General features: G+C 38.2%; 1 protein-coding gene across 1 annotated transcript in view; it reads left to right on the forward strand.

Moving 5' to 3' along the window:
- Positions 1 to 25,934, forward strand: part of AXDND1 (axonemal dynein light chain domain containing 1) — a 63,782-nt gene extending 37,848 nt beyond the window's left edge. The window contains exons 18-25 of the mRNA XM_082668808.1: positions 4,602 to 4,801; positions 5,652 to 5,748; positions 8,884 to 8,994; positions 14,221 to 14,334; positions 15,800 to 15,904; positions 21,721 to 21,803; positions 22,670 to 22,878; positions 25,728 to 25,934. Of these exons, the coding sequence (XP_082524934.1) occupies positions 4,602 to 4,801; positions 5,652 to 5,748; positions 8,884 to 8,994; positions 14,221 to 14,334; positions 15,800 to 15,904; positions 21,721 to 21,803; positions 22,670 to 22,878; positions 25,728 to 25,798 (990 nt within the window). The 3' untranslated portion in view covers positions 25,799 to 25,934. The remainder of the gene's footprint in view (positions 1 to 4,601; positions 4,802 to 5,651; positions 5,749 to 8,883; positions 8,995 to 14,220; positions 14,335 to 15,799; positions 15,905 to 21,720; positions 21,804 to 22,669; positions 22,879 to 25,727) is intronic.
- The last annotated feature ends 430 nt before the right edge of the window (positions 25,935 to 26,364 follow it).

A 26,364-nucleotide genomic window follows, 5' to 3' on the forward strand; every position in this document is an offset into this window, starting at 1 on the left:
CAGTTATTTGAACAAATAGGAATTGTCCTGCAGTTCTGAAGAACTAAACCTGTGGAATTCTTAACTAGCACATCATGAAATAATAATTTCCAAAGGATGTCTTAGTTTTTTACGTTTACTTCCACTTCCTAGTCTTAATTATAATCTAAATTTATACAGGAATCTCTTATTATAAGTAAACTTAATATGCAAATATTTGACCTTACAAAATTGATAAAATGAATTTAATTAATTTTAATATTGCTTAAATTGGGAATTTGAAAGGCAGAGATCAGCATGTTGTATGGGAATACTACTTATGAAGCATTATATCACAGTCTATGAGCACGTTGTGAACATAGAGACATCAAGAGTTGAGGAGCAAATATGTTAAGACTGGAAGTATGGATCCAGGGGATCCCCAGGCTTGGGAGAAATTTCTATGACTTAGAACACAACCAAAATTAAGAAGAAAAAGGGTAGGAGAGTGCCTCTCACATAGTGGAACTCAATAAATATTTCTCGAATGAAGTAACAAAGAACATTCCAGCATTGTTGATGTTTTATGGTGTTGCTACATTAACCCCTTCTTCGGTAAGTTTACCATTGGATACTCAGCTAACCATTGGGGATTATCTCCGGGGAATCATATTCTCAATTTTTAATATTGTGGAATTCAATTTTTATAATATAGAATTATTTAGAAAGTACCTTTATATACTTCTCATTTTTATATTTTATATACTTCTGTATTTTAACACTACAGCATTATAATACAGTTAAGCTGCCTAGAAAACTTGCAAGATTATACATTCCTTGAGGAACTGTGTGTATCCATATTAACTGGTATAAGTATTTAAAAATGGAAAAGTTTATCTTTTTTTAACCCACCATTCATTTTCCTGTCTGATCCATTTTCTTCCAGATTTTTTGGTTTTGTTTTGTTTTTTTCTTTATACCTTTACTCCATCTAATCTGTGCTGCTTGGCAGTCTAAAACAGTGATCTTCAAATATTTTTTTTATCATGTATCTCTATCAGCAAAAAATCTTTGAACAAGTTATTTCTAAATTACTTATGAGAATTTCTCTGTTAACCTTTTTGGTACATTATAAAATAAAAACAAATAGTCAAAAGAGATGAAATGAATAATATTTAAAATAATTTTTAGTAATGGTTTTAAAAAAACTGATGTGATTGAACAGGCTTCATAATTGTTTTACAATCACAGGTTAATACTTAGTGATAAAGCCATTTGAAGTTCTGCTCCTAAGTTCAGTTTACTTTGTTACTTGTTTTTAAGGACTGTCATTGCTGAAATAATAGCTCACAAAAGAACAATGCAAATTGAAGAAGTTTATTATTGGCTGTATTTATTAAATAATGCTCATTTTTCAATTCCATCAATCAGTTATGTAAAGATTTAAAATGAATTGTTTAGTAAAATTTTCCATCTACCATAATGTCAATCAGTTGTTCTTATAAACATTAGGCAATGTAGCATTTCTTTTTTCTAACAAAAGATCCCCAACCAGTTGATACACTTTATTTGTAAGATTTTAAAAGAATTAGAAACATATTTCCAGATTTTCCAGTATATAAATTTGAGAGTTTTTAAAAGTGAGCTATATATCATTTTCAGCAACAAAATCATACCAAGATGGAAATCCTTCCAACTCTCCATTTTCAAAATGACTGCTCCATAATGTAAATTTCTTTTACTCATTGTTAAACATCAATTGTATTTTGAAGGGAAAAATTAAGTGTGATTTTTTTTTTATATCAGCTAGGAGATGGCTGTGTTGCCACTTGCCATCCCTGAAAAGATTAGTAAATTTGAAACAAGCCGTTTTATAAAAAAACACTTAATCTTAAAGTTTCTCTTAAGAATTTTATATCAGAATCACAGTAAATCTCTGGTTTATAAATTATCATTTTCACTCTCCATCTAATTAAAGAGAATGATTCCATATCTTAGTGAAAGTGTGTTTATTTTGATTCTAATTTTAAATTCACCTATGACCTGTTGCATGACCTTGACTCTACCATTTAATCTCTCTAATATAACTATGAAATGAAGATAACACATATTTGTGTTTATTTCACAGGGGTGGTTTAAGGATTTATTAATATTTTTTGTAAGCGAAAATGAGAGTTATTTCAATGACAGTATCATCCAGGCCATTGGTATATGAAAGAACAGTTTAGAGAATTAATTAATTCTCTAAGAAGAATTAATGTAATTGAGTAGCAGCAGGGGCTTAGTGGGGAAAGTATCTTTGGCTTGTGGAAACAAGGTAGTGGTTTTTTAAACTCTTTCTCAGGAAGAGTTGCCCTTTTCCTGATGTGTTAATTCAGGTGTAAAAATACACTAATCAAGATTACTTTCGGGACTTCCCTGGTGGCACAGTGGTTAAGAATCCACCTGCCAATGCAGCGGACACGAGTTCAATCCCTGGGCCGGGAAGATCCCACATGCCACAGAGCAGCTAAGCCCATGAGTCACAACTACTGAAACTTGCACGCCTAGAGCCCGTGCTCCTCAACAAGAGAAGCCACCGCAATGAGAAGCCCGTGCAACGTAGCGAAGAGTAGCCCCCACTCGCTGCAACTGGAGAAAGCCCGTGCACAGCAATGAAGACCCAACACAGCCAAAAATTAATAAATAAAATAAATTTATTTTTATAAAAAGATTGCTTTAGGTCGTTTATGGCCTTTTCTTTTGAGGCAGGAAGTTTGGGTTTTAGTACAAGGATAGACTACCAAGCTTCATTTTTATTCATTAATTTAACAAACATTTATTAAGCACTTTCTCCCTGCTAAGTACTGTGTGTGGTATTGAGGGATAAAATGATGGTCCATGCCTTAAAAAGACTCACAGACTAAATGAGGAGACAGATATGCAAACAATTATAATAGAGATATGTACAAAGTACTATAGCAACATAGGATAAGGAGCAAATTAAGTCCAGTGAAAGTTAAAAATTCTTCTCAAAGTAGATTATATTTAAGCCAAGAAGAACACTTAGAAACTCACCGGAGAAAGGGACTACATAGGGCATTGAAGAGAATGGTTGACGTTTGCATTTCATAAAGTTTTTTACATCTTATTTCTGGGACGCAGCCTCAGCAAAAGCCATTTGCGAAGGTTCCCAAACTTTCTCTCTTCTCAGTGCCTAAGGGTGCCCCAGTATTTTCACACTCCTAAGCCAAAAAAATTACCACACAGTCCAATTTATTATTACATAGGGAGGTTCAAACAGCTTACTAAATATTTATGTCCTAAATATTAGTATAACTTTTGGAAAAATATTATAATACGTGTTAAAATAGGTAAACAAGGAGACCATTGGACATGGCTTTAGTGCTTTTAGTAGCCTGTGTAAACAAACCAAAGCCAGAGTCGATGCACTCGAATCCAAGAAAACGAAACTCAAGGAAAACTAATTCTAAAACAGTCAGCTAGATCCTCTCGAATATGAAAAAATGAAACTCAAGAACAACTCTCATAACAGCCAGATAACTAAATTTTCCTAAATAAGGCAAACATTGAAGTTACAGCCAATTAAATAATTGCTTTGCTTTGCTTAGTGTCTCCTCTGTAGAAATCTCTGTCCTAGCTCCTACCTACAGAGTGCCTCTAACCATTTTTGGGGTTTGGCACTGCCTAATTGGAATTGTTGTTTGCCCAAAGATACTTTGTAAAATTTAATGTGTCTCAGTTTAACTTCATTGAAATAAAAAACCCTTTTATTAATTAATTAAACTTTAATTGAGGTATATTGACTTAAAATATTAGTTTCAGGTGTACAACATAGTGATTTGATATTTTTATACATTACAAAATGATCACCATGATAGATTCAGTTACCATTTGTCAAAATACAAAGTATTACAATATTATTGACTATATTCTCTATGCTACACATTATATCCCCGTGACTTATTTATTTCATGACTGGAAGTTTTTACTTCTTAATCTTCCTCATCTATTTCACTCATCTCCCCGCCTCCACTTAAAAAATCCTTTTATTCTCATTTAATCAAAATTACTTACTAATGGACTGTATATACTTTTGCACTGTAAAACCTCTCTAACCTTGAAATCAGATTGGACATTGCCATCCTCACTTCCTGTCCCACCTTGATTTTCACACAGTAGTTGTTTTTAATCACACAACCACCAATAAAACCAGCTTTCAAAGATACGGTGTCATCAAAAGTGGTATAGTGTATCTAAGGTTGAAACTGAATCATGTCAAATTCATGCTATGTCTGACAGGTGTCACATATCATTATTATCTCCCTCAAGAATTTAAAATCCCATGGCATCCTTGAGAGCTCACTGTGAAGCCCTGGGATGCCTTGGTGCACACTGGTGGGAACTGTGGCCTTAACTGGTTAATATGCTTCACCAAGCTAAAGAAGAGGGTAGTTTAATGTAGTATAGTGAGCAAAAGAAAGTAAGGTTACAGTAGTTGAGTAGTGATGATTTGATTTCATTAAGAATAACAGTGTTGTTGAAAATTGGACACAGGTATGATCAGTTCTGTTTTTATATGGTTTTTACTGTTCGATTTATTTTAAATGGGTCATTTGTATTATAATCATTTTTTTAAACAGATGGATGAATTGCATATACCCATGGTTCAATGGATGGTAAATTTTCTGATTTTAATGGTACCTGACTTTCCTGATCCAGATACTCTCATAAAGTTGGAGGAGGAAAGTGCTGAAAAACGTGACCTAGGAATTGCCAAGTTGGAGCTAGATGCGATTGCCCTGGCAAAAATGTTGTCCCGATATTCCATCTATTTGAGCAGGTGAAACTATCTGGTTATTTTATTACTTTCCTTTTGAAGATTAAATGTGACATAAAACGGAGGAGAAACTAAAGCAACATTGTAAATCAACTATAATAAAAATTAAGGAAAAAAAAGCAGAGGAAAGAAGGTCAGTTAAGTAGCAGCAATAAAAGATTGTTTTAAAACCTTGAAAGAAATGCTAGTTCGGTTTTTAAACTAGCTTCAACACTGCCATGTTGGAATATGAGATTTTGGTGTTTTCTTAATGGCTTTAGAATTCCTTTGAAAACAATGTTAGCATAGGCAGGATGGGAAGTGTATATGTATGTGGGAGTGAGAATTAGTAAACAAAACAAAACAAATCACTTACTTGCATAAATAAGTTGCATCTTGCGTTTTTGCACCTACGGTGGGGGAGTAGGTATAACTTGCATGTGTAATTCCATGCAAAGTTAAAGGTATACTTTTACATATTTCACTAAACACCAACCAAAACATCTCTTAAAAAAACAAAAACTGAAAAAAGTCTTATATCTGAAAAGCTAGAAGATTCCTGTCAAATAAAGAAGATGTCTATAAAAATTGTAATTCATTAACTAGGAAGCATACTGTCACTATGATTACTTCAAATTTGGGAAGTAGCTTTTACAATCTAGCCAGTTTCCCCTTCATTTCCATTCAGTGTTACCAGTGGTCAAGAGTGACGGGAAGGGAGGGGAGGAAGAGGACAAGAGTGAGAAACCGAACAAGAAACAAATTATTCTCTGGTCAGTCAGTAGCTTAATTATTATGGTAAACTTCCACTGTATCTGGACTTAGGAGAGGAACCAACAATAAAATGTATGTGTGCTCTTTTTTTTTTTTCCAGTTGTTGCAAAGAGATGGTAACAGCTATGGCTCTGAGTAACGCAGATCACTTAGGAAAAAATCCTACTAAGGAACTTAATGAACTGGATAAGATGAAGGTAATAACTCTGTATTCCCCTTACTTTTGTTTTGTTTGTTTTAAGTAGACTTTTTAGGTTTAATTGATTTACAACAAACTGCACGTACACCTGTAAAATAATCACTATGATTAAAAAAAGTACATATCCAACAAACTCAAAGTTTCCTTGTACCCCTTTTTAATCTCTCCTTGCAGCCTCGTCCTGTCCCGAGGCAACATCTGATCCACTTTCTAACACCAAAGATTAGTTTTCATTTTATAAATGGAATCATATGGAATGTAAACTTTATTTGTCTGACTTCTTTGACTAAGCATAATTATTTTGAGATTCACACATATTGTTGCTTTTATCAAAAGTTCATGCTTTTCAGTGCTGAGCAGTATTTCATTCTATGGATATACACAGTTTATTTATCAACCATTCTCTATTGATGAACGTTTGAATTGTTTCAATTTTTTTATTATTACAAGCAAAACTTCAATGCTTATCCTTGTACATGTGCATTCCTCTCATTTGTCTTAAGTAAGTATCTAGAAATGGAATGGCTAAGTCATATGGCATGTATTTTTAGCTTCTTAAGAAACTCAAACTGTCTTCCAAAGTGGTTAAACCATTTTACATTCCTGCCAGGAGTGTATGAGAGTTCCAGTTGCTTCACATCCTCACCAACACTTGATATGGTCAGTGATTTCAATTGTAGACATTCCAGTAAGTGGGTAGCGATATGCCATTGTGGTTTTAATTTGCATTTCCTTCATGATCAATGATGTTAAACATCTTTTCAGGGGCTTATTTGTCATTACATCTCCTGTGGTGAAAGTTATATTTGGAAGTTGCTAAGAGGGTAGATCTTAAAAGTTCTCATCACAAGAAAAAAAATTATAACTATGTGAGGTAATGGATGTAACTATGTGTAATGGATGTTACCACAACAACTGAATTTGTTGTAGTAATCATTTTGCAATACGTACATATATCAAATCATTATGTTGTACATCTTAAACTTATGCAATGTTATACATCAATAATATCACAATAAAACTGGAAAAATGCTAGAAAAAGAAATGCAATTGTTTTATAATTTGGGTAGTGGATAATTGAGATATTTAAACCATTACAAGTGAAATAAAATTAACAAACTATTTATGGAAAAAAGGTGAAATGTCTGCTCAAATCTTTGGCCATTTATTATTGGTTTGCTTGTTTTCTTATTATTGAATTTAAGAGTTCTTTATATATTCTTGATACAAGTCCTTTATCAGATATGTGATTTAGAAATATTTTCTCTCAGTCTGTGACTTGCCTTTTCTTCTCTTAACATCTTTCAAAGAGGGGAACTTCTTAACTCTGATGAAGTTCAATCTATCATTTTTTTTCTTTTATGGGTTTTGCTTTTGATGTTGTAGATAAGAAAAATTTTGTATAGTAACACCATGAAGATTTTCTCCTAGAAATATTACAGTTTTAGGTTTTGTATATTCAGATCTGTGACCCATTTTGAGTGACCCATTTTTTTTCTTATCTGGTGACAGGTATGGGTTGAAGTTCAGTTTTTGGCATTTGGATATCCAATTGTTTTAGCACCGTTTGTTGAAAAGACTATCCTTTCTCTATTAAGATGTCTTTTCATCTTTGTTGAAAATCTATTGACCGTATACATGTGCATATTATTCTGGACATTCTGTTATGTTCTGTTGATCTTTGTGTCAACATTGTCACCATTATCAAACTGTCTTGATTACTGTAGTTTTAAAATAAGTTTTGAGATTAGGTAATGTAAATCCTCCAAATTTGTTCTTTTTCAAGTTTGACCAAGTTTGAAGAACTAAGATTTTTAAAATATAATTACTATTTGCAAAATTAACAAATGCTTTTGTTCTACACACGATAAAGTTAAAATATGCATCAGATTTTGTAGTTGGAAGGATCTTTAGGAGCAGTGGCATGATGCAGGCGCATGCTGGCTCACAAGAGCTGACCGTGCAGACCTCTTCCCAATTCCACATTCAGTGATAACATACTGAATTAATGAATACCATTGAAATTGCCATAGTGGGAGTATATACTATAGAAATCAACAAATGCTACAAATTAGGGAATCCCCCCCCACTGCCAGTGAATGTTTTTAGTTTTTACCAGCTACCCAGTGCATAGGGGTCATCTAGAGTAAACCAACAACCTCATTTGTTTTTAATAGATGAAGACTATTAAGAGTTTACTCAAGAAGTCACAACCAATTAGTTGAACTTAGGACTAGAACCTAACACTTTCATCTCCCTTGTTTGACCCTCTTTTCTGATATGCAGTAAGACATCAACCTAACCCTTTGAATGCAGAATTTAAACTTATCAGTGACATTAACAGAGCTGTGGTAAACTTATTTTACCTATAGAGGCTTCCATTCCTTATCCATAACACAAGGGTTTGGATTTGATTTTTAAAATTTTTTGGCTCTGACATTTCACAATAATTCCACAATTAAAAATAAATCTAGGGTTTCCCTGGTGGCGCAGTGGTTGGGAGTCCGCCTGCCAATGCAGGGGACACGGGTTCGGGCCCCGGTCTGGGAAGATCCCACGTGCCGCGGAGCGGCTGGGCCCGTGAGCCATGGCCGCTGAGCCTGCGCGTCCGGAGCCTGTGCTCCACAACGGGAGAGGCCACAACAGTGAGAGGCCCGTGTACCGCAAAAAAAAAAAAAAGGGGATAGTAATAGTCTCATAATGAGGATCAAATGAGTTGATAATGCACAATACTTAGACCAGAGTCTGGCATATAATAAAGTGCCATGTAAGTGTTTGCTGTTGTTATACAATTATAGTTGACCCTGGTCAGTTGCATAACATTTATTGAGGCAAACCATTAGGCCTTAGTAAATCCAACAATCTTTCTGCATCTAGTTTTATAGCACTTCACTACTTGTCCCATTTCAACCCAGATCCCAAACGCTGTCAATAAGAGATGATATGATTTAGGTCTATATTAATAGAAAATCACTTCTGCACAAATCTTTGAACTGAACTGATACAAAGTTAATTGAATGGAGTTATATTTAGAGGAATTGTTCTTAGCAGTTCCTCAGTAGGAGTGAGTGAATAAATGAGTTGGTGTAATCTGATTTTTTCTGCTTAGTGATTATCTTTTATCTCTTTTCAGAGAGAATGTTATGAGTGGATCACCACATGCTCTCACCTCCTTTCTGGTCTCAAAGGCAGGAAAATAAAGTTACTGACACGTGAAGAAAAATGGCACCTACTTGGAGAAGAGGTATTTGCCATGTGTTAGCACTGGTCATTATTCATGCTCTTTCTGTATTTCAATAGATAAGGGTACTGTGACTTTTTCCAGTCAATGTTTTGAATCCTCATTCATTTGCTCTATGAGAAGAGAATTTTGGTTGTGACCAAGAGCATTGGCAACTCTTTTCCCTTCTAAAGAAGAGAATCATCACCCAAACGTCTCTCCTCACTTTCTTGGAGGGTGACTTTGCCTCCTACTTTATTGAGGAAAGGATGGCTTTCAGAGGGGAGTTACCTGCCACTTCCTGAGTCATAGCCTCAGACTTCTCTGCTTCTGCACGCACCCTCCCTCCTCCCTTCACACTGAAGTCTCAGTCTTCCCATCCAAGGTTATTTCTTCCTTTGAGTACTTAATCCCATGCACATTGTCTTCTTTCTTTTGTATCTTTAATGCCTTCCTCTCTATAAACATGGTCTCTCTCCCATCTGAAAAAATATACCCCTTGATATTGTCTTCTTCTTTACTACTACTTTCCCTGCTTCTTATCACAATCACTTTTCTTAAAACTCTAAAACTACTATAAAACTTAAAGTTATAGTTTATAGTTTAAGAAACTTATAGTTTCTTAAAACTATAAAACTACTATAAGGTCCCTAATGACCTTATTGCCAGATCTAGGTATCTCTAATCCCATATTTAACGTGACTTCTCTGTAGCATTTCCTGTTAACCATTCACTTTTTTGGTAATCTCTCCTTGCAAGACCAAAATTCCGTCTTTCTCCTACTTCTTTATTCCTTTTCACACTGCTTCTTTTAGTCTTTGACCTCTGCCTGCCTCTTAAATGTTGATATTCTGTCCTTGGCTTGTTTTCCCTTCTCATTCTACACTCTCCATATTACTATGTTAATCCTGTAGTTTTAACTACCTGTTTACTGAGGATCCCAAGTCAATGAATATCATGTACTTAATGGCAGTCACAAACCTTTATTTTTACTTCAGTCTCTTTGAGGAAGTTCACCTCCAGCAAAGTCTGAAGAAGCTCCCGTTGCTATCAGAGACATAAACTATACAGGTATGATCTGATGGCATATATGTCAATGCTCCTGGGTCTAAGAAGGAAGGTTCTATCTACACACTTGCAGTACTTTTATTTTACCTTTATTTAATTGATTTATTAAAAAAATTTTTTTTTTGAATTTTGGCTGCACTGCATGGCTTGTGAGAGTTCCCCAACCAGGGATTGAACCCGGGCCATACCAGTGAAAGCTCCGTATCCAAACCACTAGACCACCAGGGAACTCCCTTATTTTACATTTAAACACCGAAGAAACACCACCTTTCTAAATTATACACCTTTAACAAATTCTCATTTTTCTTTGCTGCCCACGTCTTGGCCAGAATTATTTTGAATTAACCACTGAATCATCTCAACAACATTATACATCTTAATTACAGTACAGTTTTAGAAACTTAGTGAAGTACCATAGACATGATCTTGGCTGCACATCAGATCTAGGAAAAAATTCAAAACCTATACGGAATCACAGAGACTTAAGAACAAAAAGGATTTTAAAGGTGGTTGAATTCAACCAACCATCTGATGCGTCAGTCTTAGTATAACACCTATGCTTGATCATTATGCCTATGTTTGAATATCTGAAGTGATGGAGATCTACTTTCAGAGTTAGTCCCTTCGTTTTTGGTGAACAGTGACTATTAGAACATTATTCTTTTATTGAACTAAATGATACCTGTTTCCCTGTAGCTTTTTTTCTACCTACTGGTCCTAGTTCAGACTTCTGGGTTGATATGGAAGGGCTGATTTGTCTCCCACATTATAGTATTTCCATCTATTCTGTTACAGTATTTCTAATATTTGAAAATAGCTATATTCAACCTAAGTCTATTTCTGGGTTTTCTATTATTTTATATTTAATCTGTCTATTCACAAGTCATCACGACAATCTTTTAATTATTGAGGCTTTATGATACATTTTTAGATCTGGTAGGGCCAGCCCTTCCTCACTGATCTTTTTCAGGTGTTTTATGGCTATTCTCTCTTACTTATTCTTCTGTATAATCTACCTCTAGAAAATATATGATTCTTAAAAACTGGGATGATATTAAATTTATGTATTAACTTAGAACAGACGTGTTTATGCTGTTGAGCTGTTCTATGAAGTATATGAGATATAGGATGTCTACTTTTATGCCTTTCAGTACTGTTTTATAGTTTGCTCATTTTGCACGTTGCTTGTAAGGTAGGCCTGAGTATTTTATTTTATTTTTTGGTATTTTAAATAAGATCTTCTTTTCCATTATATCTTCTAATTGGTAACTGTGTATGTATTACTGATTCCTGTATTTTAATTTTATGTATGGTGACTCTACTAAATTATTTTATTGTTTCAGTAGTTTTTCAATAGATTCTTTCAGGTTCTCCAGATATTCAATCAAATCACCTATAAATAGAGATAGTTTCACCTCTTTCTTTCAATTATTATGTCTTTAATTGCTTTTTCTTGTCTGATTGCATTGAATAATTCTTCTCCTCTTTCATTCTGCCTTAACCTTTAGAGTTTTCATGAGTGAGCATCTGTTGGAGGTAAACTCAATTTTTGTTTGTCTCAAAATATCTTTATTTCACCTTCATTCTTAAATTTTTTTTTTCTGGGTATACAATTCTAGGATGATTTTTCTCTCAGCACGTATTATGATACTATTTCCACTGTTTTCTGGATTGTATTGTTACCAAATTGACAACTGAAAATCCAGCTGTCAGGTCTTTTTTTTTTTTTTGTGGTACGCGGGCCTCTCACTGTTGTGGCCTCTCCTGTTGCAGAGCACAGGTTCAGTGACCATGGCTTACGGACCCAGCCGCTCCGTGGCATGTGGGATCTTCCCGGACCGGGGCACGAACCCGTGTCCCCTGCATCGGCAGGAGGACTCTCAACCACTTCGCCACCAGGGAAGCCCTGTCAGTTCTTTTGAAGTTAATCCATCTCTTCCCTCTGGCTACTTTTAAGATATTCTTTTTGTCTTTGGCATTTTGTAGTTTCACTCTGATACATGTGGGTGAAGATTTTCTTTTCAAAGTTTGCTTGGGATTCTCTTGGTTTTCTGACTCTTTGGCTGGGTATCTTTCATTAGATTTAGAAAATTTTCAGTCATCATCTCTTCAGTTATTGTCTCTACTATATTTGCTCTCTCCTTTCTTTCTGGAACTTTGAATGGATATATATTGGAATCTGTCCCCCATGTCTTTTAACCTTCTTTCATATTTTCTATCTCCTTGTCTCTCTGCATTGCATCCTGGATGATTTCTTCTGACTTACTTTCCAATTTACTAATTTGCTCTTCAGCTGAGTTTAATCTGCTATTAAAGCTTTCTGTTGAGTTTTAAATTTAATTGTTGAAGTTCTGTTTGATTCTTTTTCAAGTCTGATTATTTTTGTAATCTTTCACAGTTTCGATCTCTTATTTCTTTAAAAGTGTAAGTATAACTATGTAGTCTATCTGATAATTCTAACATATATCTGTATAAGAATATTAATTACAACATTATTTATAATTGCAAAATACCAGAAACAATATAAATATTGATCAGTAGGGAATTGGTTTCATAAATTATGGTACATTCAAATAATAGGATTCTGTACAGATAAAATAGATGATTATGTAGTGAAATAAGAATCACCCATGATATGTTATTGAGAAAAGTAGATTAGGGAACATAACGTATATTATTATTTCATTTGTATGAACACGTTTATATGTATATAAAGCAGAGTAGAAGAATATTCAGCAAAGTGATAGAAGTTGTTACCTGTGAGGGTTCAGATTATTAATTTCTCTGTAGCTTTCAAATATTTTACATCAGTAGTGTGTTATCATGAAAACAAGGTATTTTCACTTTGGAAAAATATCCTAATGTGAATATTTTTCTATACCATGTATATAATTTCTACAGCATAATTTTAAATTGCTATAAAATAACTTATTGTATGGTTTATACCATAATTTTTAAGTGCATTTTCCTATCTTGGGCATTGAGCTTATATCTAGCTTTGTTTTATAAACACTGCTGCAATAAACTTCTGTAGGATGGTCTTCAGTCAATATTTGTGCAGACTCCATTGAGATATTCAACACTGTTTACTCCTTCTCTCTTCTCTTTTGGCTTTCTTGGTGGCCCTCTCACATTTCTGAGACAACTTTTACCCTCCTTTGCAGGCTCCTCATTCTTCCCTGACCCTTTATGTGACTAGGTTCCTGTCCTAAGGCCTCATCCTCTAGTCATTTCACAAGTTCTTCTTTGGCGATATAATTTATTTTCTTGGCTTTAACTAAATGTAGATAACTGTTAAATCTTTACCTTTAGCCAAAATCCCTCCAATCTAAACTTCAGATCCACAAATTCAGCTACTTACTTATTTCCACTTGGCTATCCTAGTGGTGCCTCAAACTCACACAGCCTAATCTGAATTCATCTATGTTCCCAAACTTGCTTATCTAACTTTGTTCACTATCTCTGTGAATGGCATTATCATCTATGCAGTGGCCTATGTAGTGGTATATAGTGTATATACCAGGTGACATTCAAGATGCTTCCTTTCCCTAACCATTCCATATCCATTCAATCAATCACCCCACCTTCCCTTCCTTCCTCCTCTTTAAATCTACTCGCCTGTTGCTAGAGTGATTGTTTTAAAATGCAAAACAGGTCAATCGATTTATAGGTATCTCACTGCCTTCAGGATAAAATCCAATCTCCCTGGCATAATATTCTAGCCCTTCCTCTGTGATTGTGCCCCTGCCCATCTGCCTCTAAGTTTCTGTCCTCTTGAACTGCTTTTGTTCTCAGAGCCAATCATGTACAAATAACATTCTCTGCCTGGAACTCCCTCGTGCCATCTTTTTTCTCCTCACTCATCCTTCAAGAAGAAACTCAGACATTATGTCCTCCAGGAAACCTTCCTGATTAACCCTCTCTTTCACCCCTGCCCAATACCAGATCTGGATTAAGTGCTCCTACTCTGTGACTATATGTAGCCATAGCATTTTCTTGTCCACTGAATTGTAAGCTGCTTAAGGGCACGGATTATTATTAACCTTTGTATCCTTATCACTAGCACAGTGCCCAGTTGCAAAATTAATGCTCATTAAATACTTTTGAATGGAAACATTGCTAGTATTCTGCTAAAATATTTATATCCACTAAGCTATAATATAATATTGTTTTGTCTCACAGGATACTGTAAAAGAAGTAACTACGCCTGAAACAGGCAAGCTTCTTAAAAAGGATGAAGAAAATATGGAGGATAAGAAACTTGAGGAGGAAAAGGAAGAAGAGAAAGCAGAAGAGGTAAGATTAGTATTTTTTTCCTTTTCCTTTATATTTTTAAAGAATGAATATATATATATATACACCGTTGAAAATAGAAATAGCGCATCTGGAGTGAACTCTTCAACTTCTTTCCTTTCCTCATATAGGTTTAATCATACCTGCAGACACACTTATCTCTTTATTTTCCAAGGATAGGGTGTTCCTCTTCCTTTCTAAATTCAGCCATTTCTCACTAGCCTCATTCACCTATAGTACTGTTAACTACACAGTCTACCTCTCACCCTGATGCTGTTTCTTTATCCCTTCATTACCATATTTTTCAAATAGTTGTTTAAACTCCTTGTCTCCACTTCTTCAGCTCCCATTCTGAGCTACCTTTTCTCACTCCCCCCAGGCCATCCACACCTCTCTTCTCCTTATCCTGTCTCCACCCCTGCTGTGGCATTAGTAGTAAAAACAACCCTTCTTGGGGCATCTGTAATAATAATAGTAATGAAAATACAATGGTAACTACTGATAATGGTGTGCCTACCATGACCTATATGCTTTGCACATGTTAACTCTTATCTGTACAACACAACCTCAAGGTAAATATTATTGCCCCCATTTTACAGATAAGAAAACTGAAGCTCAGAAAGGTTGACTGACTTACTGAAAATCATATAGCTATAAATTGCAGAACCAGCATTCAAACCTAGTTCAGTCTGGCATAAGAGCCCTTGCTAATTCCTGGGTGGACTACTATTGTCTTTAGCTTTCAGAATTCATGATCACTCTCCATTTTGTCTTAACTTACTTCCCTGGGGTGTTTCTTCTGTGAGTAGTTTAAATGTTGGCATGACCCCAGGCTGTGACATAGATCCTCTACTCACTCTACATGCAGTACAACAGAACAAAAATATTATATAACACCGAAGCCTCTTTTCACCAGCATCTTCTGTTTTACTTCTGGTACAGTGCTTGGCATATAAAAGGCAAAATAAATGGAAAACATTATTTTTTGCCCACTAAATCTGTCATACCTTTCAAATCCCCTCCTTCCCTTCTTCTGTGGCCTTAGTTCAGGCCCTTTTCTCTCTATTTTACAAACTCCTATTCAAATATCATTTTCTCTGTAAAAAAATCCCTGAGTGTCTAGACAATGCAGGGCCCTTTTCTGGGTGCACATAGCTCTCGGAATACACCTCTATGCTAAAAGTAATCATGTAGACCATAATTATTTTATTGCTTATCTCTCCCACTGTTCTGTGAGTTCCTGAGGTCCGGAAGAAATCCTTTTTGTTTTTCTGTTATCTCTCCTTGTCCCCATTTCCCCATCCCCACTAATTTCTCCCACAGTGTTTCCTGTAAGTCTTCAAAAATGCTTGTTGAATGATTAAAGCAAATGGAAAACGAAAGCTTCAGACATGGTGCCAGGCAACTTGCCAGGCCACTGTGTCACACACCAGCTCACTAACACGTCTGTGGTATTTCTGTGCCCTAGAAACCTTCAACATCTACAGAGAAGGAAAAACTCATTCGAGTCATTGGAGTAGACGGAAATGTCCATTCCCAACCTCTGTTTGGAACAGATCTATTGCCTTCTTGGGTATGTAGCTGAAACTCGACTAGGAAATTCAAAACTAGAGAAAAAAATAACTAGGAGGGCTTCCCTGGTGGCGCAGTGGTTGGGAGTCCGCCTGCCGATGCGGGGAATGCGGGTTCGCGCCCCGGTCCGGGAGGATCCCGCGTGCCGCGGAGCGGCTGGGCCCGTGGGCCGTGGCCGCTGGGCCTGCGCGTCCGGAGCCTGTGCTCCGCGGCGGGAGAGGCCACAGCGGTGAGAGGCCTGCATAGTGCAAAAAAAAAAAAAAAAAAAAAATTTGTAAAAATGATACGGATCTAACATAACTTTTAGCTTTTCCAAGGGAACTCCTGAATAATATATTTTCCAGATATTTTTTTCTCCCAGCATCATCCTTGGAAAAACTCATTTGTTCACCTTAGCTTTATAAAAACTTTTCATTCTCTTCTTTAAACCTCATTTTATTTTATTTTTTAAATTAATTAATTATTTATTTTATTTTTTGCTGTGTTGGGTCTTCATTGCTGCTCGCAGACTTTCTCTAGTTGCGGTGAGCAGGGCCAACTCTTCCTTGCGGTGTGTGGGATTCTCATTGCGGTGGCTTCTCTTGTTGCAGAGCACAGGTTCTAGGTGCTCGGGCTTCAGTAGTTGTGGCTCGTGGGCCATAGAGCACAGGCTCAGTAGTTGTGACGCTCGGGCTTAGTTGCTCCGTGGCATGTGGGATCTTCTTGGACCAGGGCTTGAACCCGTGTCCCCTGCATTGGCAGGCGGATTCTTAACCACTGTGCCACCAGGGAAGTCCTAAACCTCACTTTAAAATCAGCATTTCATCCCTTTCCTTAACTTAACAATGTCTTGGTCAGTATTTGACCAAGTTTTAAATATATTCATTCAGCAGGCTCTGTTGATAACTGTGATGAGAGGATACCAGAAGAATTATTGGGAAATTGGAAACCTTTAGACAGTAGCTATGGAAACTCAGTAGGAAAGCAGATTTAAAATTCCTTCACAAATGTTCTAAGACCATTCACACTGAAGTCAGCTCTAGATTGGTATCTCTCTGTACAGGATGCCATGACTTTAGGAGTCTCTGGGTGGGCTTCATCCCACTAATCCCCTGAAATGGTATGCACCATTTTGTATGTGTTTTCATACTGTGCATTTTCTTGGGGAAGAGGGGTATGTGCCGGAAATCCATAGACATCATCAAATTTCTCAACCCCAAAGTTAAGAACCATTTCATTGCTAGGAGTCTGACGCATCTGAATAGGCACTGGTGCATGTCGGGGTGAGGAGCTGTGGTGAGGGTCCTGGTGGATGGCAGCTAGATCACTAAAGTGGCAGCATGGTCCAAAGTAGAGGCAGATTGCAGGGATGTATGTCCAGGGAGGTTGTAGGAAATAGACTCCAACTCTGGGAGGAAGAACTGGGAGATACCATGTGGAGAGTCAGGCAGGAGCTGCCAACATTGGAGATAGAGTGGTACATGTGGGTGGGGGGAGGCTACGATCACATTCTCCCAAAATAATGCCTTTTCAACAAGTTTCTAAAATGATATGTTAATATGTCAGTCGTTAAGACTGTGAGGCAAAGAGGTAAGGGTAAGCAATGCAAATGCAATGTCATGAGACATATTTTAAAAAGGCAGGTAAAGGGTAGCACTTTACTATTTGAGAACCCCCCAGGAGTCCCACCCAAAGCCCTCCTGCCCCAGATTTGCTCCCCTGAGGTGAAAACCCTGCTATGCTATCCTGGCAAGGCATCAGGGTCCGGTCCAGAGTGAGTCAGGAAGCTGACAGGAAAATAGGAACCTGTAGCCTGGGGCAAAACGGAGGGTGTGGTGCTTGTCTTTGGTGGTGTGGGACTTCTGTTCCAGGATGCCAGAATTCCATCTGGAACAGTGTGGTGCTATGTGGCTAGCTCACCTGAGGACGATGGGGCCCAGAAAGTCTATCTCTAGGCTTTGAAAAGTTGCTAATGTTCTACTGTAGATCACTGAAGACCAAACTGTCCAGGTTCTCATTGACCATAAGGCCTGGGGAGTAGACTAAGATGCCATCCAGATGTACTTGCAAGTTCCTGGAGGTAAAGAAGAATCACATTCATCCTATGGGATGGTGGCCGGACCACTGGACAGGTAGAAAGGGGTCACGAGGTACTCAAACAGAGGGGCCCTAATTGTGCTAGGCAAGTGAAGACAAGGTTGATCTTTGGAGATGGTGGTACCCAGAGAATGGAGAGTCCTTGACCTGGCTTGTGAGGTCATAGATTCGGGGCGGGAAGCGGAGCTGGGGGAAGTGCTATCTTGATTTGAACTGTACTGCAGGCTTCATGGGGCAGGGAGGGCCTTGGCTCTGTGCTTCTTCCATTCACAAAGACATTGGGGCTCGCTGAGGGCAGTTTAAAGTTTCACTGTAAAATTTTCTTTTGCTTTTGTTTGCTTGTTTGTTTTTCTTTTATTTTAAAAAAAAAATTTATTTATTTTTTGACAGACACTTAGCCTCTGGCCCTAAGAACATAAGCAACCATTTAGCAAGGATACAGATCCAAGGCACCAGTCCTACTGGGCAGTGGCACTCTCTCTTTCTGGTCTGAAAACAACTCCCAAGAGGCAGTATGTTTGATTGACACTGGGGGAGGAAAGAGAAAAGGAAGGAAGGGATAGGGAAGCAGAAACCTTGTGGTTTGCAGGTTTAACTTGTCTTGTCTCTGGGAGCTGAGTTATAGAGCAGGAGAGCGCCAAGAGATAGCTGGGTCCTGGGTTTCTAGTGAGAAGTAGCTCCAGACCACTGGGAGGCTAGGGACCTGAGCATGGAGAATTCCAGTTGCTCCTCGTATCTCCTCCTTCAAATGACTCCAGCACAGGATTTTCTGGGGGTTGAGATATGAGTGCTAACAGGAGTAGTGGTGGTAAGTCACCACCACCTTGGACAGGCTAATTGCTTGGCCTGCTAAACCAGGGCCTCATTCATATCGTTACCCGATGCCCTAGTGTCCCCCATAACTAGGAGGAGAAGGGGTGAACTATCAATTATTCCAAACTCTCCTCAATTCGCTGGAAATTAGGACTTTGTGGGAATTCCTGAAGACCATACTTAAAGCAGGAACCGTGTACAAAGCTTGGCCTGCTGTGCCTGTTTCAGGCAATACCCAATTTGACACTTGCCTGATTCACTGGTGAATCAAGTGACCCCAGTAAGCAGCATTGACTCTGCCTCTGCTCATCCTGGGGAAAGGCCGCTCTGCCTTCAGGTGCAGCCCAGTTTAATCAGGTCTGAGATCCTGTTGCAGGGTACCCCTTGTGGCCCTCTCTGAACTGGACTCATTCCAAATTTGCCCCTGGAGGAGAAGCAGCTGAGCTCTAACACTGCAACCGAATGGTGGAGGTATGGGGTGACTAAATTCAGCAGGCTCTCCCTGAGGCTACCCAAAGTGCTCAGAGCTACAGTGGACCCTAAGCACTGCCGCCTGGCTGCATGAGTTGGGTTGCCTACAGCTCAGCTACTTTAACAAGCAAGATGTTAGAAACCATCTCTTTTAGGCCTGTCTTCAAACCATAGGTCCTGGCTGTCTGTAAAGAGTTGTAAGTATGAGGAAAATGGGAGATTTTGTTGGATCACCTATGAACTCCTTTGGAAGGGAGAGTAGGGGCCAGACTTGGGGGATCAGCAGTATTTTTTCACCAAGCTGAAGGAGGCCCTTAGAAGCCTGTGTTTTCCTCCCACAATACCATGTACCCCAGGCATAGGTATTAAGAGCAGTAACTAACTTACCCATCTTATAACAGCAACAGGGAAGAGTCCTTGGAATTGGTGGTTCCAGAAAATATGTCCAAAGGTGACAGGGCCGCTGTGGCTGTCTAGGAGTTCAGTACTGAGTGTTGGATTCTGAGCAACTGGGTCTAGAGCCAGATCCTCCCTGCGATAGGCTCAAGCCAGAGCTATTAGTCCAATCTAAAGTCCATTAATAGAGTCAAACCTCAGGAAGACCAAGCCAAAAAGGCCAAAGGCATAATTAGAGTCAGAGAGAGAGACTAGCTCCAAGCTACAGCAGGTTGGCACGAACAAGAAATGTCTAATGCGATTGCTTCCAAGAGCCGTGCGGCCCACGTCTGTCTCTATTATACAGCAGGTAAAAGAGCATAAAAGCCAGAGGAAGCTTCAAAATATGAGAAGAGGGCCCAAGGCAGTATCTGTGATAAGCCTTGAGGCATCTGTGTCGGTACATGGGTGATGCAGGGAAGGTTGTCACCTGGCATACATAGAGGAGGCCATAATTCTAGAAACCCAACGTCCAGCATTTTGGACCATGGGAATTTCCTGCTGGAGGGTTTGAAATGGACCACAGAACATTAATCTGTACTTGCTGGTGTCAAAACAGAGGGATGTTTTCCTCACACACTGTAACTAAATATCTATCTGTTGAATTAGTAGAGTGTCGGAAGGCTCAAATGTATACAGTTAGCAGAGTACAGTCCTGGTTTACTTTGGTTTCCACCTACAGTTAAAACTGTTTCATGCAGCTATATAAATCATGTGTGGAACTGCATTTCCAGATGCCTCTGCTCTGAAAGGCTTTCTTTTGGATTCAAAGAACAAATAAATTAGTAGTATGTGCCGTATAGGCACAGCCACATCACAGGTTGCTGGTCCAGGCTGAACAATGACAGCATTTACTTCCCAAACTGCCCAAAGGGGAAGCAAAACAGAAAGAGGAAAATATGTGACTGGGAAAATAAGAAGAGAGTAAAAGAGCTAGAGTAAAAGTGAAAATGTTTGATACAGTTTCTTTTCGCTGGTTCGCTTTTAGAAACAGCGAGCATAGTGCAACGGAATGTGTGATTGAGGATGGAGAGGCCTAGATGAGGGTTTTGCTTTAATCAGCTAGATCATTCTGTGATTACGGCAGGCTGCCTATCCTCTTAGATCTCCCTTTCCATCTGTAAGGTGGGGTTTAACTTTTACTTGCCTCTGTTTGGGAAACATGAATAAATGAGATTTTTAAAAGTACACAGTTCTAGGAAAATATCTCATAATATTCATTTTAAAATATGCTTATAGTTTTTGTCTTCTAAATTTTCTCTTTTGTCTTCCTCTTATTTTGTTTTCTGGAATATAGAGTCAAAATAAGTAAAAGAGGTTTTGTTTTATTTTTTTCATATTTTCTCTGCCTTGATATTTATGAAGTTCCCTAAGGAACTGAAAGATCTTATTGAATTTTGCAATTTGCAATTTGTTATGTGCTTAATGAAGTAAATTATTAATAAGATAAATATAGTTAATTTCCTTGATCTTTAACTTAATTAAAGAAACATGTTTACCCTTCTCTTTATTTTTTAAACCTTTTCTTCTTTCCCTGCTTCTTTCTGTTGATATTGTTCTCCCTGCTTCTTCTTTACAACTCTAATCAAATTTATGTCCACCAGAGTGTGAATAATTTGCAAGCTGGTATGGTATTTGGCCACAGGAAATCCCTATTCTTCTTTGGTATTAAGAGTGTGCTTAGGGCTTCCCTGGTGGCGCAGTGGTTGGGAGTCCACCTGCCGATGCAGGGGACACGGGTTCGTGCCCCGGTCTGGGAAGATCCCACATGCCACGGAGCGGCTGGGCCCGTGAGCCATGGCCGCTGAGCCTGCACGTCCGGAGCCTGTGCTCCACAACGGGAGAGGCCACAACAGTGAGAGGCCCACATACCGCAAAAAAAAAAAAAAAAGAGTGTGCTTAATCATGTGCTATATAAACATGAATAGTAGAAAAAGAAGGCTTGGTCCAGAACATACTGAAGAAAGAGGCTATTTATCTTTGGGACTCTCAGTTCATTCATAGTACTACTTTCTTTGTCAGAGAGAATCAGCTAATGAAGGTACATTGGCCCCAAGGTATCTTGAAACAATGGCTGTAATTGAACGCATGCAGGAGAAGTTAATGTAAGTATGAGACACCACAATGGTAAGAAGACAAAGATTGCTGACCAGGAGGTCTAGCTGAGAAATGCACGCTTCTTGGCTTACCTTTGGTTCTCCTGCTTCCTTTTTCCTTACAAGTGGGATGGGTATCTTCAAATCTTCTGCTAGAGGCAGTGAACTACACTGCTCCAGGAGGGACATCTGTCCTCAGCCACAGTGAAGATGGAGGAAGTCAAGTGTGTATGTGTATATCTGGGGTGGGAGTAGAGTGTTAGGAGGGATCCAACTCAGTATGTTTCTAAGAGATGAACTAGAGAAATATATGAAACTGGGAGAAGCTGTTGTGTGCAGGAAAGAAGGTTACATAACCCAAATTGTAGGAATGACAACAGAGTTAAATAGCTAAGAAAGCTATGAGAAGAGAATATAGGCATATAACTTGTGCCCTAGTAATTAAGAAACACACTTCAAACTGGTTTTCTTGATTGTAAGATCTGGTTTTAAAGGTGCTGGAAAAGAAGGGACACTATTTTATTTGTTTGTTGGATCACATCAATAAAGAGAAGCCAAGATTAACCACTGAAAAGGGGTTCCTTGGCTATTGATGGAGAATTCCAAATACCCAAAAGTCAGATTTCACTAAGAAATGATAAATATATTGTATTCTTAAATCACACCATGTCTGCACTCTGACATTACCATCCAGAGTAGCCCCTAGGCCCCCAATTCTTGGCTAAACATTGATGCTGCTGCTTCCCTTATTTGTACTGTTCAGATATATTCTTCTAATCCCACTGCCTTTTTTGGATAATGAGTTTCTAGATATGAAAGGCACTTTTCCAAACCTTTCCATTTTATTATGTTTCTCTGGATTTTGTCCACATCAGAGAGGTTGAAAGCAGAGCCAGACAAGCAGAGGAGAAGTTTGATGATGTGAATGAAAAACTTCATTATACCCTTATAAGAAATAAAGAACTGGAGAAAGAACTAGAGGAAATACTGATGAAGTATAAAGAGAAGGAATCTGAAGAAGAAGAAGAAAATGAAGAAGAAGAAATCAGGCCAGTAGAAAGAGCCTCAAAATCTCCAAAGAAAGGTGAGGATTGCTTTCTCATTTTGCTTTATTTAGGTTGTATTTATGAGCAAAAATTTGATTGGGTTATAAATATTTTAGAAGAGTATCAATATCTTTAGTGATGATCTACTAGTTCGTACTTCTCCTAGGAATGCACACACATATAATTATATAATTATCTTGTTCAGACAAGTCACAAAAAGGAAAACCAAATGACTAACAATGGTAACTAATAAACTAACATGAGATACAATTTTTATTTATAAAACTGGCAAAGATTTTTTTTTTCTTGCGTTATGCGGGCATCTCGCTGTTGTGGCCTCTCCCGTTGCAGAGCACAGGCTCCGGACGCGCAGGCTCAGCGGCCATGGCTCACGGGCCCAGCCGCTCTGCGGCATGTGGGATCTTCCCGGACCGGGGCATGAACCCGCGTTCCCTGCATCGGCAGGTGGACTCTCAACCACTGCGCCGCCAGGGAAGCCCTGGCAAAGCTTTTTAAAAGCAAAGAATACAATGCTGGCCAGAGGGGGCAAAGTAATTAGTTTTACAAATAATACTTGTGGGTGGACAGACAGATATAGCTCTTTCAGAAAATAATTTGAGTGTATGTATGGATATGCCTTAAAAATACACATATACTTTGACTTAATAATTTCACTCTTGAGAATCTAGTCTAAGGAAATAATCCTAAATACAGAAACAAAAATTAATGCACAAAGATGTTCAGTGTATCATTGTATCTAAGAAGAAAAAATGAAAACAACCTACCTTTCCAATCATGGAAGAAAGATTAAATAAATTATGCTACGTTAAAATACCTGAATATTATACAACCATTAAAATGGTATTTACAAGGAATTTGTAATGACATGAGAAATTCTTATGTTAAAATATCAAATGCAGGAAACAGGATATGATACAATATTTTAAAGCTAGAAAAAAAACCAGAACAAAATATGCCCAAACATTGGTATATATTGTCTCTGGTTGATAGAGGTTTGTGGGGAATTTTGTCTTTAGTTTTTAGTACTTAGTGGATTGTCTATGATGAAAATAATCTTCTTTATTCTATAGGAAAAGGAATTTAACTCTTCATTTTCTTACCTGTAATTAATCTATAATCTGCCCTCAAGCAGTTCTTAATATCCCCAATATTGGAGGCTATTTTTTGATTTTTGCTTTCATCTTCAACCTGCGTCAGTTCCTAGGACAAGTCCTGGTGCCAGGGGTAGTACTGGGCAGATATCTACTTTCTGTTTTCTCTGTCACCCCTGTCTCTACCTATGCCCCCCCAGCAAAAGCAGTAAGTTAGCCAACCCCTCATAGTCTCTGGCCCAGCTATGGTATATCATATCAGTGTTGGAGGAGGAGTGTGAGCCCATTTTCTCCCCTTCTGTTAACTCTGAACTGGTAAAATGTTAATCATTACAGGTGTGAAAATCCTTTAGCTTTACGTCTGAATATATGTGAGGGAGTTTTCATGAATTAAAAAAAAAAAGTGTATCTTCTCCTATTGTGGTGTAATTTTATCCTGATAATCTGGAAACTAGACTTTTTCCAGTTTACAGAAAACTAAATACTGTATGCAAACCACACAAAAGGTCTATGTGTTAAACTAGAGCGGTTACCTGAACATGGAATGAGTGACTTTAGTTTTGTCCATTTCCATAAAAGTCTTGGGGATTAGTTTAAATCCAGAATTTAAAGGTTTTAATAATTTTAGCTAGAGGATAACGATATACAGTTAGGCCCCAACCTGCAAACAATAACCTACACAAGGTTAGGTTACTGCCACTCTTCCCCTCCTCCACACCCTCATCAAAGTCATTGCCAGGGGCTCAAAAATAGAGGATGAGAAGCCTTGCAAAGCTTAGGGAAACTGGCTGCTAAGCAAGGCAGTCCCCATGCCATGCGGTGACCTGAACATTTCTCCGAAAAACCCACAAGTTAGACATTGCTTAGAATTAGCAGGCAGCTCCTTTAAAAAATGCAGACACCCCTGGAGCAATCTGACATGCATATGGCATATACTGGGTCATATTTATACGAGTTAGTGCGGGGAGATTACTTCTCTCCTGATAGTTGTGCAGTGAAGGAATGGAAAATCATATGCAAAGGTAGGAGCCTTGTGAATGCTGAGTAAAGAGATTTGGATAGAGTAGGAAGACATTTATTTTTGTTTTATGTCATTTTTAACAATTAGTAAATCACTGTGTTCTGAGTTATTAATGAAGAAACGAATCGAGAGGGGAGTTTACACAGATGAATATGGCTTAGTCTCTGATCAAAGTGAGGCTTATGATTTAGGAATGGGGGCAAGACAGGGTATGAACAAGGTGACTGTCAAATGTGGGATGAAGGTGGCAGCACCAGTTGGAAGGATTCCAGTTGAGAACCTTGGTGTCATGGAGCAGCCAGGGAGAGCAGGCTTGACAGCAGAAGTCCTCCTGCACCCATCCCAAGGGTGGGGCTTGTGTAGGGTCTGTGCACGGGACACTGGAGGGACGGACCAGGAGATACAAAAGGGCTACAGTGATGGATTTGGGAGGATTCTGGATACTAGCTCTATTTGAATTTTTTTTTTTTTTCCCACCAAGCTTGGGGTATGTACTGGAAGGAAGAAATATTCTTCTTCTTTCTCTTCTCTCCTTGACCACATACTGCTCTTTTCCAGGACCCACTAACTGACTACACTGAAACTTTGAGAAAATGCATTCTCAATCCCAATAACCAATGTAGAGTCAAGTTTTGGGCAAATAGTTTGCAGCTTGGGGCTTACTCATGCAGAACAGAATTTTTTAAATGCTTTATAAAGTTAAAAGTCCTCAGTAAATATATTGTTACTACAATAATTGTTTTTGTCTTTTCAGAGGTACAGCGCAAGGAGAGTTCTAAATCCAGAACTCGGACTAAAACCACTTACAGGATGAAATCCAAATAGCAAACATAGGACACTAGGCTTCACCATGGCTTCTGTCACTGTACCCACCCCAGATATCTCTGCACTTTTGAGTGGACATTGTGGCTTGATTGAAGGGACTCCCTTTGCAACAGCTACCAGAAAAGCCTTGACAGACAACTCAGGGACATCTTCTCTTTAAAAGTCACAGTGATGGCTGTAAGGAATCGGTGTATTAGCTTATTTCCAAGATTAAAAATAGGCTGTGCAAAGGTTTTCTAGCCTCTTCAATTGATTTCCCAGCAGAAGTCTATGAAAAGTGTCAGTTTCTGTCAAGAAAATAATGCTTTTTGAGGACTTTGAACTCTGCAGAGAAGAGTGGCAAATAAAAAGCATTATTTTTTCAATTTAAAGAGAGGATCCTGGGCTTCCCTGTTGGTGCAGTGGTTAGGAGTCTGCCTGCCCAATGCCGGAGACATGGGTTCGAGGTCTGGTCCGGGAAGATCCCACATGGCCACGGAGCAACTGGGCCCGTGCGCCACAACTACTGAGCCTATGCTCTAGAGCCGGCGAGGCACAACTACTGAGCCCACGTTCTACAATTACTG

This window comes from Grampus griseus, assembly GCF_964374135.1.
Source record: "Grampus griseus genome assembly, chromosome: 1".
In the NCBI taxonomy this organism is placed as follows: domain Eukaryota; kingdom Metazoa; phylum Chordata; class Mammalia; order Artiodactyla; family Delphinidae; genus Grampus; species Grampus griseus.